The 21,560-nt window shown below is 38.6% G+C and overlaps 1 protein-coding gene across 1 annotated transcript; it reads right to left on the bottom strand.

Annotated features, from left to right (window-relative positions):
- Window positions 1-259: 259 nt before the first annotated feature.
- On the bottom strand, window positions 260-21,560 carry LOC121728839 (low-density lipoprotein receptor-related protein 6). Its single transcript, XM_042117143.1, has 23 exons — window positions 21,292-21,560; window positions 20,972-21,186; window positions 19,436-19,626; window positions 17,780-18,070; window positions 16,939-17,120; window positions 15,641-15,867; window positions 14,673-14,843; window positions 14,047-14,280; window positions 11,952-12,258; window positions 11,695-11,839; window positions 11,162-11,289; window positions 10,620-10,773; window positions 7,879-8,153; window positions 7,350-7,577; window positions 6,648-6,786; window positions 5,177-5,446; window positions 4,688-4,861; window positions 3,863-4,034; window positions 3,237-3,394; window positions 2,513-2,668; window positions 1,851-1,962; window positions 1,454-1,638; window positions 260-1,220 (listed from the first exon to the last, which is right to left on the bottom strand). Exons 1-23 carry the CDS (start codon window positions 21,380-21,382, stop codon window positions 995-997), a joined length of 4,431 nt encoding a protein of 1,476 aa, XP_041973077.1. The 5' UTR covers window positions 21,383-21,560; the 3' UTR covers window positions 260-994.

Below are 21,560 nucleotides of genomic sequence, written 5' to 3'. Positions count from 1 at the left end.
CAGTTTTTACTAGATTGAAAATGGCAGCAATCATTTTTATTTGAATGTACACGACATACTATACTATAAATATTGAAAATTATAATATAATTAAGTTTGCTTGCTATAATGTGGACTTTAAAATGCGATATTATAATTAGTGACGATTAATTGCATGATACTTTAAAAAACATTTAAAAATATTAAGAAACTTATCAAGACATTTTAGGAACTTAAAAAAGTATTTACAATTTATTTTGTATCTGTACATAAATAAAACTATAAAAGCGTTATTAAAATATATCAAAGTACTTTGAATCGGGAGCAATTTTGTCGATTCTATATCAAATTTTCAAACACACGCGCCATACCCTGCGCTCACTCAATTGCCCCTCGAGATCAGTTTTTTCGCCCACAGCATATTTATCTCTATTTTGTTATTATTTAAGTACAAATCTCTGCTGTGTAAATATTAATGGGCTCAATAACAAGACAAAAACAAAGATGAATATGCTGTAGGCGGAAAAATATGTCGCGTCGAGTCGCTTCGACTCCGTGCCATTGTGAGTTGAGCGTTATGGTAGCATTCCGATCTTCGCATCACACGACCGCGACCGACAAATAAAAAACAATTTATGAACTAGGCTATGTGCTTAATTTTCTACTTACGTTGGTCTAGCGATGGAAGCCGCCACTGATTTGTAGTGTGAAGCAAAATGAAGCCCATGGCCTAGTTTATAAAGTGACCTTATTTTTTATTTATTCTGCCGCGACCCACGAGGATCGGGAAGCCACACAAGCGGGCCCCTAGACGATCAATTTTATTGCGCAATATCACACACAACATTTATTGAACAACTTATTCAACAACAAGATGGAAAGCCGGGCGCGTTCAATACTAACCCTAGACGGTCAATAATATTGCACAATACGTGATATTGCAAAATAAAATTTATCGTCTAGTGGCCCGCTTAGAGATGCGTATCAAACACCTATACCACCTACATACGCGTCGTCAGTACAACAGCGGCGCGGGCGACGGAGGCGGCGCGGGCGCGCGCTCGGTCTCCGAATCCGCGTGATCGGTGGACGCGGGCGTGGGGGGCGGGGGGCGGGTGACGGCGCGCGGGGGGCGGCGCCGGCGTCCGCCGCTCGCGGTAGCCGGCGACGGAGGCGGGTTGACGGTGGGACGCGGGTATCGCCCGCAGAGACTGTCCGACGCTGACGCCGATCCCGTCGCGCTGAAATGTGGCACAACCTTTGTTAATTAAGTTTACATGACCCTGAATTGTCATGATGTAGTCGAAGCGAAATAGCCAAGAACCCTCTCGATCACGTCAGCATCCAATAAAGAAACTTCATGGGCAGGCATCGCAGACAATACATTTGTTGCTGACGCATCGATTGTGTGTTTAAACTGTAGGATTATACCGGTATACTGATGTCTGATACAGATATGATAATATATACATACTCGGAAGAATGCAGCGACGGCGGTACTCTCACAGCCAGCGGTTTGACCAGCGGTAACGCTCGTAGGGGCGGGGCGCGGCGTCGGCGGCGTAACACGGTCCAGCCCGCAGCGGCGACCGCGCAAGCTCCGCCCACTGCGGCGCACACGCCCAAAGCCGTCCACTGCTTGCCAGTTGGGATGGCGTTCTGCGAAACGTAAGCACGATATATTTTAACCATAATTCCATAATGTTACACTGACTTAATGGTATTCACATAATAGTATGGCTATATAAGATTTGCCCACTTAAAAACAAAATAAGTTAAACATTACGTAATGATTGAGCCACACAATGTTTCACCTTCGACTATCAAGTGACTTTTCCAATATTTAAGAAAAGGATAAGATATTTTCTTACGTGATCTTTCTGTGCATATCCGCAGGCAGCCGGCGCTTCGTCGGAGCCGTCTTCGCAGTGCCGCTTACCGTCGCATAGCAGACGCGGCGCAAGGCACAGTCGCTCGTCACACCTGAAAAAAAAAGTGCCAATTATTGTCAAACCAAACATATAGCATAACTAAATGTCCCAGAAAACTTCAAGTCACTTATAAACTTTTCCTGGACTCCCACGAATACTTTCGAACTAAAATCAGCCAAATCGGTTAAGCCGTACTAAAGTTTTAGGGAGAGAGTGAGATTTTAGTCTGTTGAGAAAATCGCACGTCAATCCACTTTTTTTATAAGATACGACTGCGGGCTGATCACCTGATTGTCTGACAAGAAAGACGATCTATGCGTTGGATCGGCGTGTAAAGAGTTGATCTCTCGCCAGTCGTGTCGGTAATCTGATCCACTGGGTTACGAGAGAAATATGAAAGCACATAATTTATAACGTTACGGGTTACAATCAGATCTCTCTTTCCAAATGGCTACTTAAAAAACTTTATTATTTTTCATCTTATCTAAAATCTAATTTGTGTCCATAGTTTTCCAATAAAGATAGATTTTTAACGATTTCAGACGTTCTATTATAATTATGCATGAGCAAAGAAAATGCATGTTCCTTATAATTATCAATACCTAAACGCATCCGGCAGGGCGGTCTCGCACGGTGCGCCCGCGTCGCATCCGCCGAGCGCCGCGGCACATTTTCCGTCCGCGCACCGCAGGCCCGCGCTGCACGCGTCGCACGAGCTCTCGTCGGACCCGTCCGGACAGTCCGCCTGACCGTCACACCTAGAAAAAGATACTTTAGTGTCCGAAAAATATTTTTCTGCCGAAACTGAAATATCAGCCTTGCTCTCAGTTTCGACAGAGAATCGTAAGTCTGGATGGTCACTAATAATAATTATATTATTAATTACTTATTATGAATATTTGTTACATCTAAAAACTTTAATGTTTGTCAGTCACGATTATTATAACTGGATTTCGTTAATTAAGAATAGGATATATTTCTGCAATGTTTTCACGCTCGAGGCAGCACCAGCATAGACAGTAAACAAAAAGTTTTGTTTGGCGTCTGTTTCGTGTCTATCAACTGAAGATCAATACTGATATGACGTGTGCAACATGTCGGATTATTTGCTGTTTGTGCTAGCACTCTCTGCGTAATACTGAAAACACAAACTGCGCCTAGTTTGTGTGCTTAGTTGTAAAAATTTGTCAAAATATTTATGTCAATATTATATCACATACCAGTCGCAGAGCACGAAGATAGGAAAATAGCTTATTTTAGATTATGTAAAATCTGGAGTTGTGTAATGTGTACTCTTATGTTTTATACATATTATGTTGTGCATACTTCCACTCCATCGGCACACACTGCTTCGACGGCTCGCAGCGGAAGTGCCGGCGCGGGCAGGCGTCGCGCGTGCACGTCACGCCGCACCCGCACGCGCCACCCACGCCGCACGCGCCCGCACCGCACGTACGCCCGTAACACGGGTGATCGCGCGCCACCTGAAATATGATACAGAAAAGTAGATTAAATATACATTCGTGAATCTAAAATATATTATAAGGTGTAATGTCTCGCTTTGACTCTTGGCCCTAAGGCCCTAAGGGCCTGTTTCACCACTTCCTGATAAAGAGCCGGATAGGCTATCCACAACTTTTTTGGCAGAGTCTCCATACTCTGTCAAGTTAAGTGGTGGATATCCTATCCAGCACTCATCAGGAAGTGGTGAAACAGGCCCTAAGCATTGATGATATTCATCAAAGTTACATAATAAGGATGCTGGCCTGGCCCGCAGTACAGGAAAAACATCTATGAAATGGTAGGTTGCAACAACACGTATGACAGGTAAATAACCATAGCATTAGAGGCCCAAGTGAGAATGTTAAGTTTCAAATTCGCCGCTAGAGGCGCTAGTGAGGACGTTAAGTTCTAAATTCGACGCTAGAGGCGCTAGCGAGCCAACATCTCACCTTCCGCACCGCCACTGCTGCAGTGATCCTCGCGACGTGCGGCACGGGCGCGGCCGGCGCGTCACGGCGGTGCAGCGGCAGCCGCATTAGCGAGCGCTCCCCGCCGCACAGGTACAGCGCGCCGCCGTACGCCGCCAGCGTACTAGTTACCCCGCCCTGCCATACTATTCGCCTGAAACGTATTTCTTTTTTAATTGATTGAATTAATTGGATAATACAGTCTAACCACTTATATAAATACAGATATATCCATAAAGATAATATACCTAGCGGAATACAGAAACAAAGGCCTGAGCAAGAGAGATGTCACTATCAGTAACACTGCGTGGTAAAAAGCGACGTGTGATACATGACAACAGCACTCTTTTTTTGACGTCCAGTCGGCACGTGCCGCACGTTGACAATTTAATCTCATAGAAATCATGTTCAATCATGTTTGTGTAAGTGTATACGTACACATATTTTTACACACAGATGAAACCAATTTCGGTTTCGTTTGACAGCTCGAGATTGTTGCTCTATTCCGCTAGGTATATTAACTTTATGGATATATCACAACATAGTGTACATTTTTCTGGAAATTATTTCTACGTGCAAAATTAATATAAAACTTACAAAAACAATACAATATGAAAAGTATGTAAGAACAATGCACTGTGTTTAGTGTTATAAACTTTTGTTATCATAATTTTATGTAAATTATGTTAACAAAAAATAATTTCGCTAACATAAAACAAAAATTATGTATGTCACGTGACAAGTTGGCCAGCCACGCCTACCCATATTTTAATGAAAACGAGTCCAGTGTCAGAGTCAGTATCAAACCTGTTGGTCCCATCAAAGTCAACGGCAAGAATCTGTCTGCCAACGGCCCAGTACAATGTGGTGGTGTCTGCCGCCAGCGCCGTGACGTTGACGGCTCGAGCTAACTCCGTTCGCCCGCCATTGACGTCCGCGCGCATAATGGCGCCGAGACCAACGTCACTCCAGAAGAGGATCCTGTGAAAGTATTTTATTAAGGCGTTTTTAGGGTCGACGTGTGTGCGTGTATGTCTGCGTATGCGTGTGCGTGCGCGTAGGCGTCCATGACGTTATTAATTTTGAATTGGAGAAAATTAAGCTTAGTAATATTCTACCTTTTAAAACTCAACAATGCAAGTAAATTAATAATAACAATATTTGTATTACTTTCAAAGATAAACTGATTTACTATATTTTTACTAGAAGCTTTAATGGTTAGCAAGACGTAACATACAAGCGTGATTGGCCATGACGCCAGCGATTCACTTGGATCGCAAATGTTAAGAATATTACCTCTTAGTTTGATGGAAAGCCAGCAGTCTAGGTATCATGTTGTCTCCTTGCATGATAACTCCTGTTGAGTTGCCGTCTATGGACGTAGCGTTGATCGAGTCCGAATCCCAACAAGTCCAGTATAGAGTGCGTCCAATGACGTCCAATACCATGTGATAGGGTCGAGTCAGCTCCGACACGACTACAGTTGAGTCACTCGTTGATGTACTCGAGTAGGTAATTGAGACACGTTTTATCGAGTGCGAATCTTCGTCCATCCAATACAGGTGCCTGAAATAACAAAGACTTTCTTTAACCGCTTACTATAGTTTGTGCGTTTTAAGATGACATGGGTGACAGTTCTCATATTCCTTGCTACGGGTTTTTTTTTAACAAGAAAACAAAAAATCAAAATGTAATAAATTATATTCCATCTACAAAAACAAATGTTTCCTGTAATTGTAAATGAATAAAAATGAAAAGTTGCTAAATGCTAACTTAATAATATAAAATTATAAATATTAACTGTGAAAACAGGAGTAAAAATTATTGTTACGAAATTATTTGAAAAATGTCAGATGCATGAAGCGGAACTTATGCCAATAGAGATTGACACTGTTGAATCGAAATCAAATCGATAAAAAGGCCGCCATTTTAAATCGCCGGCGCTACTCTGAAACGTCAGTACGAAATCGATAATTTCGATTGCAATTCCTTTACGAAGTGATTCGATATTTTTAAATTATTGATTATTTTTTTTAGGTAACTTCCCTATTGTCAATTATTATGTGTCACCCATATCATCATAAAACGCACAAAATATAATTTAAACATTTGACGATACACTTTCTCAACCTGGATACACTGTAATAACTACATCCCGTAATTACAACCGCGCAGTAACATTACTACGTATTTTTGTAGTTTGTAGTTGTATTTTGTTCCCGCTAAAAGTCGGGAACGGCTGATTACACTTCATTAATTTTAGTCTCAAAATATTCGTTGAAGTATAAGGAAGGTTTGTTTTTTTGTCATTGCCAGTAAATTACTAAAATGACAATAATTTTATTTATAATTTCTAGTATGGTCTATACCTAGTATAATAGTAATTAATATCGTAAATAATACCTAGTATAATAGTAAATAATATACGTGGGAGAGCCATGCTTCGGCACGAATGGGCCGGCTCGACCGGAGAAATACCACGTTCTCACAAAAAACCGGCGTGAAACAGCGCTTGCGCTGTGTTTCGCGGAGTGAGTGAGTTTACCGGAGGCCCAATATCCTCTATTCCCCTATTCCTTTCCCTACCCTCCCCTATTCCCTTCCCTTCCCTACCCTCCCCTATTACCCTATTCTCTCTTAAAAGGCCGGCAACGCACCTGCAGCTCTTCTGATGCTGCGTGTGTCCATGGGCGACAAAAGTTGCTTTCCATCAGGTGACCCGTTTGCTCGTTTGTCCCCTTATTTTCATTAAAAAAATATATATTACTTATTGATCGGGTCGTATTCGATAGTTCTTATATTCTTCAAGCCAGTGACGGGTACTGTAGCGTCATTACACTCCCCGTTCGCGACCATCACACGACCCACTGTGTTTTTCGTCGCGTACAATAAAAACTCCTCGGGATCTGGAATTTAAATTCTTGATACATTTTCTAAAATCACACATTAAGGAAAAAACTACGAAAAGTAAACTAATATACAACATACACTAATTAGCAGCAAACACTAATCTAGCAATTCGTGGAACGAGTATTATGAAACGAATTATTTAGCAAGAGAAAGAGATAAGTATATCGCGCTTATTACGAATAAAAAATACCTAAATAAAAGTATGTAAAGTAAAAACAGTAATATCATACATTTTTACAAATATTATAAGCATCACTAGATGACGCCCGCTACTACGTTGCGCCGAAATTCGTTTGTCGCGCGGGAACCGCACATTTTTCCGGAATAAAAACTGTCCTCAGCTGAGCTCAAAGTATAGCGTATCAAAACTATCAAATTTCATCAAAATCAGTTTAGCGGTTTAAGCACGATGAGGTAACAGAAAGACGTACACTCATTCACGTTTATAATATTTTATTTTGACAATATATATATACAATACCAAGAGCTATCAATAAAAACAATAAATATCTAAACTAGAAACTACGAAGTGATTTTCGTGCACGTATACGCAACTTACCCGCACACGTGAGGTTGTCGGGACGCAGTCGTGCGTGCGCTGGGCAAGCGCAGCGGAAGTCACCCGGAGTCGGCAGGCATAGATGCTCGCAGCCACCGTTGTCGACACCGCACTGGTTGGGCGGGGACCGGGCGCGGTGCCACGCCACCAACACTCCGATGTAGTCGAGGGCCCCGTGCACGCGTCTGCGGTCCGAACCGTCCACTTTGTTCACGGACTCGATCAAACCTGTAATTAAGTTTTACACGTTTTATCTTCGTTTGTTGTTAAATTGCAGTGTTCACGTTACAAGATTTCGCGGTAAGCACGGGTTGAAGTACTATATTATACAAGTCGTGCGCACCGGAAAAAATCTCTTGGGAGCCGTATATTTTGCATAAGCCTAGCATAATACCTTATGACGTGTAAATTGTGAACTTCGTACCACATTATTAACATAAAACTTCTCAATCAGAATTCTCACGAATTTTACACCGTAATCTTCACAATATTTTAGCCAATCGATATTTTTCTCGAAAAGAAAACGTACCTGTATTCCAATCGCCCCAGAACAGTCGATCGGCGTATACCGTGAGCGCATACGGCATTGTGACGTCATTAGTCAGTGGGACGCGTCCCGTGCCGTCGGTGTGCGCACGCTCGAGTGCGGGCGGGTCTAGCGCCGCCCAGTACAGTGTGCGGCGCTCTGCGTCTATAGCGAGTGCATGCGCGCGACCAACTTGTTCGAGCAGTGTCGTCACCCCGCTTCCGTCCATGGACGCACGCTTGATGCTTTTCGATCCAAGCTCAGACCAATACATGTACCTACAATTAACATAAAATAAATAACGATTAAACCAAATATGCACATTATTACGTTGTGAATTACCATAAATTTCAACCGGTTGTGTTTTTTATATATTACATAATATCATAAATCTTATGCGATTTCAATTAATGACGAGTCAATAGGTTGCTAATACGACGACATTTGTGGCTCAGTGGTGAGCGCGTTGGTAGCTCAAGCCGGGGGTCGCGGATTCAAATCCCGCCGACGGAACAAACAGTTTTCGAAGTTCCTGGGTCATGGATGTGTATTAAATATGTGTATCATATAATAAAAATCTTAAATGTATGTATAGTATAAAAGTATTCAATATATTTCCGTTGTCTGGTACCCGTAACACAAGTCCTTCAGGTACTTACTACGGGGCCAGACCACAGACGTGGTGTGAAGCGTCCATAGATATTTAAAAAAAAAAAACCGGCCGGTGTAACATGGCTTTACAATTTGTGTGATTAGATTAAATTATCCATACTCCATACTACTTTTAAAAATTTTAAAGTGTGTATATCTTTTACCGCTTAAACCACTGAACCGATTTAGATAAAACTCGGTATGAATATACTTTGAATCTCAGGAAAGGGCATAGTATACTTTTTCCCAGAAAAATGTACGGTTCGGATAAAGGAATTTCTGCACAGCGGAGTTATGGACGTCATCTAGTTATTTATAAATTACTAACTTTCTGCCCGCGTGAATATCGGTCATATCGCGCTTCAAAATGAAACGCACTTATTTTCGTGAGGGACACTCACACACCACGTACTCACGCCGTTGTAGTACATGCACATAGCATGTACTACAACGGCGTGAGTACGTGGTACTCAGAGATGGCGCTCTATGTGAAAAATGATTTTCCCTGTTTTCCTGCTTTTCTCTTGAAATTTTTTCTGATTTTTTTTCTATAGACCTCACAGAGTTCGTGCGTTCTGGAGTTATAGCGTCAAACCCGACATATTTTTATATACTAGACTAGCGACCCGCCCCGGCTTCGCACGGGTATAAAATAAATTATGGCCTAAGTCACTGAAAAAATTATTAAAATCGATTCAGTAGTTTGATTTTAAATAATTTATATTCATTACTACCCGTGGCCCGCATTGGTCGGTACTGCCGCAAAAGCTACTTACGTCCCGCAATTTTTAAATCTGTAATATCTTCGAAAATATTTATTTAAAATTTAAATCGTAATAATTATGCTGTAAAGGGCCATAATCAATAATGTATTTAAAGTAAGTATTTATAAGTATTTATTTAAAGGATTATTGCCGTATTGGTTTTTTTTATTATTTTTTTATTATAAAATTGGGGCCGTCTATGGACTGTTCGTCCATATCCTTTTTTTTTTGCCGTATTGGTTAAAATCGCTTCGAAAATTAGACATTAATTAAAGTCAAAAGTAAATGACAAAAAAATATGTTAATGTGGGATATATCCATAAGAGCTATATACTTATACGTGGGAGACGAATGGGCCGGCTCGACCAGAGAAATACCACGTTCTCACAGAAAACCGGCGTGAAACAGCGCTTACGCTGTGTTTCGCCGAGTGAGTTTACCGGAGGCCCAATCCCCTACCCTATTCCTTTCCCTACCCTCCCCTATTCCGTTCCCTTCCCTTCCCTCCCCTATTACTCTATTCCCTCTTAAAAGACCGGTAACGCACCTGCAGCTCCTCTGATGCTGCGAGTGTCCATGGGCGATGGAAGTTGCTTTCCATCAGGTGACCCGTTTGATCGTTTGCCCCCTTATTTCATAAAATAATAATAATATACCATCGCGGAGTTTTCTGTAGACCTTTTCAATGTGTATAATGCGCACCCCTGCATTGGTACAGTTTGTACTATTATGAATTATCTATTCTGTGGCATTGGTAGCGCCCACTTTGAAACGGGCGTAAATCGCAAATATTTTAATTTCGCCATAACTTTTAAACCAAACGTCCAATTTTAATCATTCAAAGAGCAAATATAATCTACATAAACTGTACTTAGTGATGAAATTATTTATTTTGATAAGGATTATTAGCATGAGTAAAATAAATGCGTTTAAATGTAGTCCAAAAAAATGGTTGTTGTGCCTCACTTGACATAGATAGGTATATTGTGTCGCGGACATTTTTGTAGATATTTATAAGATCTATATTTACTTAGAACATTGTATAGTTCTATCTTTTATAGTTTATGCAGCGTACGCAAAATAAGTAAATTTTCTGGTTGTTTCCTAAAAACTGAAATATCTTACGGAACCCTATATTCTCCAAAATAAAAAGTAGCCTATGTTACTCGTAAATAATGTAGCTTTCGAATGGTGAAAGAATTTTTAAAATCGCTCCAGTAGTTTTTGAACCTATTCATTACAATTAAACAAACAAACAAAGTTTACCTCTTTATAATATTAGTATAGATAGTATAGAAAATAGATTACTGGCAATATAAAACCGCTTACCCTCTGCGTGGATCTAGAACAATGCTCTTAGGTTTCTTAAGGCCCTGCCATATGAGAGCCCGGCGGCTGGACCCGTCTAGCCTGGCGACTTCGATGCGCTGCGTGGCCGTGTCCGTCCAGTATATGTTCTGCGCGGACCAGTCTATCGCCAGACCTGCAAGGATTTTTTTTTCAGTAATCCGTAGTCAGGGGGCTTAGCCAACACGTTTTACCAGCGTTAAAAATAATGATGATTCTGATGATGATAATGATTCTTAATTTTTAAGGTATTTGCATATTTTTATCGCGGGCTTCAAGCGCGGCGACAGAATCAAGAAATTCCGTAACGCAAACAAACCTGACAACCCCCTCCCCCCACTCTGCCCGGTACATCAGTGCGGCGTTGCTGTGCAACGTCTAGCATCGTTTCAATTCAGCAGACTTCGGCACGGTGCTTGTGTGCGTGCGACTAGACGTATGCAAAATATAATTGCATAGGCAGATAAAAAATGCTATAGCTTTACCGCGGCAGTCCCCGAGTGCCACACGTGTTTTTAACATACCTTCAACCTGGCCAAGACCTTCCAGAATCTTCTCAATATTTGAGCCGTCGATTGAGCAGCGGTAGATAGTTTTCAGCTTCGTGTCTGACCAGTATATTTTAGATCCTGACACATGTACTGCCAGTGCACTGTGAGAAACAATGATTTGTTAGCATGAGATGTATAGACCCGTAACGCTAACGTAACGTTATTTACGTGATGACAGCCCTAAGGCTGTCTAAGGCTGGCATTTGGAGGATATGTGGTTATTTCCCGAACACCTCAAAGAATATTTTACAACATTATGTTCTTATTCTAAAAACCGCCAAACTGCATATAAGTTTGTTGGCGAACTCAGGTTCTTGAAATAAATTTGACCAGAAAAACAGTATGTTCAGCGAGCTGCCCTTGCCTTGCATTCTCCCTGCTTGACTTGGACACTTTACAAAAACCTAGCAGCAGTAATATCATTAAGTATTGATCTTTAAAAAAAAACATCTAAAAAAACCTATTGATTTAAAAAAAAAAACATAAAAAAGTGTAAAATAACTTACCTGACTTCTTTTATTTCTTTGATAGGCAAAACAGCGTCGTTATGCTCATTTTCAATACTGATACGACCAATAACGTTCTTCCTGCTGTATATCAAAAATGCTTCAGGTTCTATGCAATTCTTTCTAGTGTTGTCCAACTCCAAACCTGCAGATAAAATATAAAAAAAATAAATAAAAAATGTATTTAAATATGGTTTTCTTCAGAATTCGGCAATTTGAGAATAAACCGCTGCAGTTCGGGTCATAACACAACTCACCCAACGGACAGCTGCAAACATAGTCATCTGGACGATTGAAGCAGATATGCGAGCAACCCCCATTATTGTCCGAGCATCGACTGCTGCCACTATCTGCTCCTAGCTGCACGGCTTTCATGCCCATCATGTTGGCCATCTGTTCCACCATGCACACGCGGTCCAAGCCCGTGTCTTTGTCTATCCTGTCTAATGTTCTCCGTTGAGTGTCCGTCCAGTACAAATGTTGGCCCAGCAAAGTGAGTCCGAAGATCCGTAGGATATCTGTATTATGTAGCTCACGACGCTCTGTGCCATCCATGTTGCAAACCTAAACAAGATATTGCTTAATGTTCCTGCAAATTTCTTTGTGCAAAATCTTAGTAACCATTACGTTTTAACGCAATGAAAAGCCAATGGCTTTTATTATGGTCTACAAGTGTATGTCTTTAATACATTATATTTTTTCCATGTATTAATGTCCATACTGATATTATAAATTCGAAAGTCTTTCTAATTAGTAATTAGTATTCACGACTAAGATATTATACAACATAAAGGACTCAGCTCTTAGCCTCTTGACTTCTTACCTTATAAACAGGACTCAAAGGGTTGAAGTAAACGGTAACAGGTCCAATGGAACCAAAATAGAATTAGGTGTCCCACAGGGATCTATTTTAGGCCCATTTCTTTTTCTCATCTATATAAATGACTTACCTTGTTAAGGAAAATGATAATGAGATAGTACTTTTTGCTGATGACACTTCACTTATTTTTAAAGTGAAGCGACAACAGTCAAATTACGACGAGGTAAACAGTGTTCTCTCAAAAATAGTACATTAGTTTAATGCTAATAACTTACTTTTAAATTCCAGTAAAACTAAATGTGTAAAGTTCACTTTGCCCAATGTTAGGCAAGTCCAAACCAATGTACTATTGAATGATGAGAAGATGAATTTGGTAGACACCACTGTATTCTTAGGTATAACACTTGATAGTAAATTACAGTGGGGTCCTCATATTGTTAATCTTGCAGGTAGGCTCAGTTCTGCGGCATATGCAGTCAGAAAAATCAGAGAAATTTCTGATGAAGACACGGCACAATTAGTATATTTTAGTTATTTTCATAGTAGAATGGCATATGGAATTCTTTTATGGGGAAACGCTGCCGACATTAATACAATATTTGTGCTGCAGAAGCGAGCCATACACTCTATTTATAAAATGTATTTTTGTGAATCTCTGAGAGATAAATTTAAAGAAATTGGTATTCTAAGTGTTGCTTCTCAATACATTTTGGATAATGTAATATATGTTAGAAAAAATATAAGTAAATTTAAAGCTAAAAGTGACATTCATTGTAGGAACACCAGAAATAAGCACAAGCTGGATTTGCCGATGATCAGACTTAGTAAAGTTAGTAAATCGTTTAAAGGTCAATGTATACGCCTGTACAATAAAATCCCAGAAAACGTTCAAAATTTTACGATTAATAAATTTAAAAAAGTAGTCAAAGAACGTTTGTGTGCCAAAGCCTATTATAAGGTCAATGATTTCATAATCGATGGCACATCTTGGGAGTAGGATGGCTCCTTGCAAGGCTACTTCTACATTATTATATTATGACTTACAATTATGTATGGATGTTGACATTGTATAATTTTAAGTTACAATTGTAAATTTTATTTTAAAAAGATTAATTTTTTTCTCACTTTTTTGGTAAAAAATGGGACCCCGTGCGAGTTTCTTACGCCGGTTCTTCTCGCCGGGATAGTTCCCGAACCGGTGGTAGGCACCATTAGCATCAAAGTTCTGAAAGTATTTGTTACAAATCTATTCGGAAATAAAACAATTTTTATTTTATTTTAAACAACTAGATGACGCCCGCAAATCGTTACGCCAAAATTCGTTTTACGAGCGTCAATCGTAAATGTTTTCGGGATAAACAGTATCCTATGTCTTTTCCTGGGACTCAAAGTATCTCCATACTAGTCCATACCAAACTAAATTGAAGCAAAATCGGTTCAGCGGTTTAGGCGAAGAGGTAACAGACAAACAGACAGACGGACAGGTGTCTATTTAATAAAACTTAATTCTAGTTTTTATTTAATAAACTCACCTCTATTTTATGCGTCCTAGCGTCACACCAGTACAACTTATTGTTAACCGTATCTAAAGCGATCCCATTGGGCCAAATGACTTTTTCTGATATGAGCAGAGTCCTGTTGGTTCCGTCGAGGTTCGCTCGTTCGATCTTAGGGTACTTCTGGTTCCAGTCTGACCAGAACATCCACCCGGCTTCCGGGTGCAAAGCTATAGCGCGAGGTTCATACAACTCCTCGTGGATTATTATCTGAAAATAATTTATATTACTGTTTAAAGCAGTGTTTTTCAATCTTTTTTAAGATGCGACCCCCCTGGAATGAAAAAATATTTCGCAACCCGCCACCCTTTGCTTTTTTATGTATGTTTTATTATTCATTGCTTTTTTATCTATGTAAGCTTCGCAACCCACGAGAGGATCGCGAGTCGCGACCCACAGCTTGAAAAACACTGGTTTAAAGAATGCGATATAATGGAACCATTTGCAAAGTAGAAATTCGTAATTCCGAATCTGCCTTTTGAAAATGCCATTGTATCTGATTTTATATTGTAAAAAAATATTTTACTATTCAGATATTATGCGTCTTGGCATATCAAACTTATTACAAATATCTCATACTAATAGCTTTTCCAAAGTCCTACCTTTTTATAGCTGCCGTCTAGTCTTGCCATGGTGATGGTATCTTCTACGGGGTCTGTCCAGTATATGTTCCGGGCGTACGGATCTATGGCTATGCTGTCCGGAGTGCCAGTGACATGAACTACCACCGACTGCTCAGCGCCGTCTAGTCTCGCTCGGGATATTGTTTTTGACTGTTATTTGAATGGGGAATGTTACAAAGGTCGCAGCAGAGGGCGCTATTACAACATAATGTACAATAGATAATCCGACCAAAATCCGACATATGGCACATGTCATTTCAGAATATTGACAGTGGAACAAACTTGGAACAAAACTTTTGGTTTACTGTCTGTACTGATGCTGCCTCTGGCGTCAGGCCTGTCCCGCTCGCGCGAGTAGGCATCGAACTGTAAATACCACCCGCGGGTGGCAAATCAGTAGGGAGTCACAAGCGAGCGGTGACGCACGTCGCACGCGCACGAGTTGTTCGTTACATACCTGCGTAACTCATTCGATCGCTATCACAGAATTGATATTAATCTCACAATGGTCAATAAAAAGAAAAGGGCAAAGAAATATTGCGATATATACGTAAATATCGTAATAACGGTAACAAAGTTTTTACCCAAAGGGTAAAAACGGGACCCTATTACTGAGACTTCAATGTCTGTCCGTCCGTCTGTCTGTCTCCAGGCTGTATCTCAAGAACCGCTATAGCTAGACTTCTGAAATTTTCAAAGATTGTGTATATCTGTTGCCGCTATAACATAAAACACAACAAAATAAAATTGATATTTAAGGGGGGCTACCATACAACAAATGTGATTTTTTGGCCTTTTTTGCTCGATGTCAATAACGGCAACAGGTAGGCGTTTAATATTTTCACAAAGGGCTTAATTATAATAGGCGTTTAATATTTTCACAAAGGGCTTAATTATAAGTCTACTTAATTAAAAGTCTGCTTAATTAGTTGACTTTAAAAGCTTACCAATCTGTCAGCCCAATATATAAACTCCGTTTTGGGATCGAAATCCACAGTCAGAGCATTTTTCAAATCCTTGACAGGTACTGTGAAAGGGGTATAATCAGGGGAGTCCAGTGATATTTTAAGTATAACAGATCTTTGTGCCACTATTAAAAACTTCTGGAAGCCGTTATAGCACGTCATGTTATCCTCCTTTAATCTGACGCCAGTTGGACAGGAGCAAACATATCCTGAAAATTGGAAAACATCCTCAAAATTTATACAGCAGGGATCACCAATTAGTTTCACTCGAGGTCGATTTTAAGACATGAAATTACCTTTGCGGTCCACACATTTTTAAATATTTTTTTATTTTTATTAAACAAAGGTTACTACGGAAATTACAAAGGTATTTTTTAGGTATCGATGAGAAAAGTAACCATTTTTGTAGCTAATCATCTTTATGAAGTTTGGAGTGAAATATTGGTGCAAGCTATAGATTCACCCCCTTACTAATAAATGTTGTATAAAGCTTTGAATAGTTATACAGTGTTTTGTTCTTGTCACACAAGTGACATTTTTAATTGGATTGAAGATGACAAAACACTGTATAACTATTCAAAGCTTATACAGTGTTTATTAGTAAGGGTAATTGACATTAAATCCTGGAGACGTTGAAGTCATAAGATGAATGAAGACCATCTTGGAACATGCTTGGTCCTGTTATACAGGAAGTAACAAAACAAAGTGATAATACTGATAATAGCTTTTATCGCAGGCTTTGAGCGCGGCAACCGAATCAAAAAATTCCGTAACGAAAACAATCTAACACCCAACTCCGATCGGCACGGCGCGGCGGTGCGACGTTGCCGTTGTAAAGCTGAGCGGTTTGGGAGTGAAGAGGTAACAGACAGACAAACTTTCGCATTTATAATAATAACTAGCTATCCCGGTGAACTTCGTGTCGCTTTAACTTCCCTGGACATCTACGAATATTTTAAGACTAAAATCAGCCCAATCCATTCAGCCGTTTTCGAGTTTTAGCGCGACTAACACATTTGAAAATCCATTTTTATATATAAATAAGATTTAAGTATGGATACTAGTTTAGGCTGTAAATACATTAAATTAGGGAAAATAACTCCTGGTAAAGGAGAACTGTCAAAAATGGCGTTTTTGTAAGATGGAGGCGTTAGTTCCTTTTTTCGCCACGTTCATATTTTAAAGCCTTGTCGCGCTATACTTCTATATTACTCTAAAATTTTACTCAAAATAAATCTGGGAGCATACTTTTCTCGAAGCGGTTCACGTTGATATCTTACCAGGTTCATTAGGTGACAGTAGGCAGAGATGTGAGCACTTATTGTTGTTACATGGATGATCAGTAACAGGGGTCTGTCTCTGTTCATCAAACACTTTAATATCCACTGGTATGTCAGTTTTTGATCCGTTGATTAACTCCTTTATAGGTCCGTTTGTCATTATGTCCCAGGTGTAAATGTATCTTTAAAAAAAAATAACAAGTTAAACTTTTTTTATGGATATTGATTATGGACCTATTTATTCTAAGGGATAAATAAATAAAATATATTTCCAAAATATTATAATACTTATGTAACACCGTATACATATTATTAAAATATATATGTATGATTAGTAAAAAAGTATCCATGTTCGTTGTCTTTCTATACATACCACTGAAAAAATATTTTGGTATGGTACTTAATGATTTTTATATGAATTAATTATTGTTTCACTGTATATTTATTTCATCTACACAATATAATAATATTAATTATGATAGATAAGAATTACCAGGGGAAGCTGGCTTACCTACTATAGTCCGTGCAATCCACGAAGACTCGCCCCACCTATTTTTGGGTGAGCATCTTTCCCTTTGACCGTGACGCTTTCTCTTAATTGGTCTATTTATTCTAGTGTGCGCGTGCCCTCATAGGTGATTAGTGTGTACCGATAACACTCAAACATGTACGAAAGCTTGCACACATATACTATAGACAATTAGGAGGAATAGTGGGACGCGTCTTTGTGGCTTGCACAGACTATTAAGTCTATGTTAACTTACTCAATTGAAAATCTACTGTATCTGCGATTCCCACGATCGAGGTATTAATATAATAGAGAGAAAAATATTTAACTTACAAAGTGTTCCAATCAGTCCAATAAAGTTTTTCATCAAAAAAAGTCAGTGCATATGGATATACTAGTCCTTCTCTTATAACTCTATTCCTATTGTTACCATTGAAATCCATAACATCTACAAAATGTAGTTTTGCATCCACCCAGTATATTAAATTGTTCTTATAATCCACCGTTATGCCATTAGGCCACATTATATTCTTATTGACTATAACTTTTCTAGTTGCAGGATCTGCATTCATGCCTGCCCTTTCTATCTTTGGCACCTCTCCCCAATCAGTCCAAAACATAAGCCTGAAAAAGTTAAAACAGTTCTTTTTCAAGTTTTACAAGTAGTAAGTACAAAAAGTTTCAACCTATATTTTTGTTTGTTTTATAAAAAATAAATTCTCTACTAACTTTTAGTATCTAAAAATGTAGAAATAAAGTTAATTTGGGTATAGAATATAGATACAAACTTATTGTGTATTATCAAAGGTCAATAATTAATGCTAGGTAAAGAGGCACAGGAAAGATAAACTAAGGTTCAAAATCATTATTTTATTCTGGTCTTGCTGACCACCCCTAACATAAAGATTTGCTTTGAACTTTTACAAAGAATTGTCCAATATTAAGACATGACAATCTTCTGAAACTGTACATATTTAAATTTTATTGAAGAATTGACCACTTTGGAGGCTGAAATCTAGGGATGAGTTCCAAAATATAGATCATTTTTTTATTTATTTAATAATTTATGTACCATCGAGGAAGTTGATTCCTATGCAATTGACAGACCAACGTTATTTGGTCAAATATGTCAATTCAATATTAATTGTAATCTGTCAGCTGGGTTTGACGTAACGCGACCAAACTACTTAGGTCCCCAATTTGCATAGGAATCAACTTCTCTGATAGTACACAAAACTGTTTGCAGCGAGAGACTTAAGTCTGTCACTGCAAACAGTTTTGTGTACATAAATTATTAAATGTATTTCTAGTTTTAAAATTATATTTCTAGTTTTAACTAGAAATACATTTTAGTACAAAGGTACTACTTATTCCGATTGGAATGAAGTGATGACCTCATGAAGTCTAGAAACAAAACCATACTGTTAATTAGTTCCAACAAAAAATACAGCAGTGCATCAACATAATGTGTGTATTTTGTAATATGCATTTGTTGGATCGGATACAGATTTTACTATAATGGATCTCATTATAATAAAATCTGTAACTTATCTCACACATCCCAAAATTATATGGAGTCAGATTCAAGACTTCATCCAGTATGTAACTGTTTTTTTTTTAAATCTTTATGGGTTTAATCGCAAAGCGATTATGACACCCAAATTCACATACATACATTAAAAATCAACAAATAAACTTTTAAACAGGTACTTATCACAAAAACAAACAAAAAATAACAAAATATAACCAATTTACCAGCACTTGATTAGCAACAATTTGTACAGTTCTCTGGCCATATCCGAGAAAGGATTGGCCAGAGCACTTGTAACTGGTTAAAATTTTAGAACTCACATTACTTGTATAGCAATGGTTATTTTAATAATAGTTTTCAGAATCAAAATCATTTATTTCAGGAAATTGGTACATAAGGTGTTATGATTTATAAAATTAAATATAAGGTGTAGAAATATTTTAGATGTATTTGCTTACCCATCCTTAGGCACAACAGCTATGGCCCGAGCTAAATCAACTTCAGTCCAGAATAAAACTCGTCTACACTTTTTATCTATGGATATAACTTCAATTCTGTTTGTTTCAGAATCTGTCCAGTATATGTTGCCAGTGTACCAGTCTATTGCCATTCCCGTTGGTGTGATTATTCCTTCCGAAACAATCTTCATCTAAAATTTAAATAGTTTTTTTATTTTATTAAATAAGGGGGCAAACGAGCAAACGGGTCACCTGATGGTAAGCAACTACCATCGCCCATGGACACTCGCAACATCAGAAGAGCTACAGGGGCGTTGCCGGCCTTTTAAGAGGGAATACGCTCTTTTCTTGAAGGTTTGCAGGTCGTATTGGTCCGGAAATACTGCTGGTGACAGTTCATTCCAGAGTTTTACAGTGCGCGGCAGAAAGTTACGCGAAAAACGCACTGTGGAAGACTGCCACAAATCAAGGTGACGAGGATGGTATGTTTTTCGCGTGGGACGATAGCGAAAAGTTGCAGGTGGTATGATTCCCAACAATTCCTCAGAACACTCCCCGTGATACAACCGATAGAGGATGCAGAGTGAAGCTACATCTCGGCGTAATTCCAAGGGGTCCAAGCGGTTTGAAACACTATGGCAGTCAACAATTCGAGCAGCCCTTCGTTGGATACGATCCAGAGGGAGCAGTTGGTATTTTGACGCCCCTGCCCAGAGATGAGAACAATATTCCATATGAGGCCGAACCTGCGCCTTGTAGAGTATTAGGTACAATTGGAATTTATGTTAATAGAATAATCTTAGCAGTTTTTTGTATACATACATATGTAGTGATGCAGGCATATATTATAATTACTATAGTGGGCCCGATTGACAGTGTGTCAGTGAGTTTCAAGAGGTTAAAAATGCTTTAAATATGCTCAGACCACATAAATTCAGACAGAAAGTGAAATCTAACTAAGGTCAGTTTATCAAGTAGGTTGCTTACTTTAACTTTTTAGCGGGCGCGCGCTATTTTGTAACGGCAGTGGTCGCACGTAACCTAATAGATGTCGTAGGTGAATTTGGGAAACAAAGCACTTTTCATTCAACATTATTTATTATTTCATAAACTTAATTATTACTCTTTTTAAAAGTAATCAGTTCACCCAGAAAATGAAATGTATTTTAAATTTTTAGTAAAAACTTAGTTATAGAATCTAGTGATGCAAAGTAGCTTATATTGATGATGAATGAACAGGGGCAGAAAAAGTGATCGGATTTTTTTCATCCTAGTTCGAATTTTTTCTTCATCTAAACAATAACATTCGATGTTATTGATCAACAACGACTTCGTTTTATAAATAAACATAGAATTTGCCTCAATTATATGAAAACTACATATAAAATTATAACAGAGGGGCCCGGAGTCTATCTGGAAGTACCTAAGTGCTGGAGCATATTTAAATAAAAAGCAGTACTAATAACAAAGGTGTTCAGTAAATAGTTTTTATTTTTATCTGAGCATTGTGTAAGTAGTTTTCACAAAATAGTATACCTTGTCTGTTTGGGTTTCGTTGTATTTGGCACACTGAATCAGCTCTGCGTTCTGGTCCGACCAACATATTAATTTTTTTCTGTACAAAAACTCAACAGCCGAACCTTGTTCTAAACCTTTAATCACAGTGTCTATTCTTGGCAATTTTGAAGTGTTAGCCAAACGAATATCGTACGTCGTAGAATACAATAACACAGGGTTGTTTGCATTGTGACCTTAAATCAAAATTAAAATTAGTTAGGTACACATTTTGGGGTGTAAATGAGAAGTGATTTTTTTGTTTTACGTCTAAGAGTGAAAAACTAAAGATAAAAACAAACCTTTTAACTGCAGGAACATCAACAAACAGAAGGCATGCAAAACATTTCGTATTATTTTGTCAGCTTGAATAATTCTTCGGCGTTTGGTCATAATGAAAACAATCGGGCATCAACACTCGAGCTAAAATAACACATGAGCTACGTACACATTAAATAAGGCACGGTTAGGAAAATAAGTATTTGAATTTTACTTTTATTTTAATAATGGGATTCAACTTTTTTAGGAATTCAGATTATTTAAATTTAATTTCGATAAAGGTACAAATAAA

Source organism: Aricia agestis, chromosome 7 (genome assembly GCF_905147365.1).
Source record: "Aricia agestis chromosome 7, ilAriAges1.1, whole genome shotgun sequence".
Taxonomy (NCBI): Eukaryota; Metazoa; Arthropoda; class Insecta; order Lepidoptera; family Lycaenidae; genus Aricia; species Aricia agestis.
Note: the sequence above shows the minus strand (reverse complement) of the source record. Positions and strands in the feature narration are given on the sequence as shown.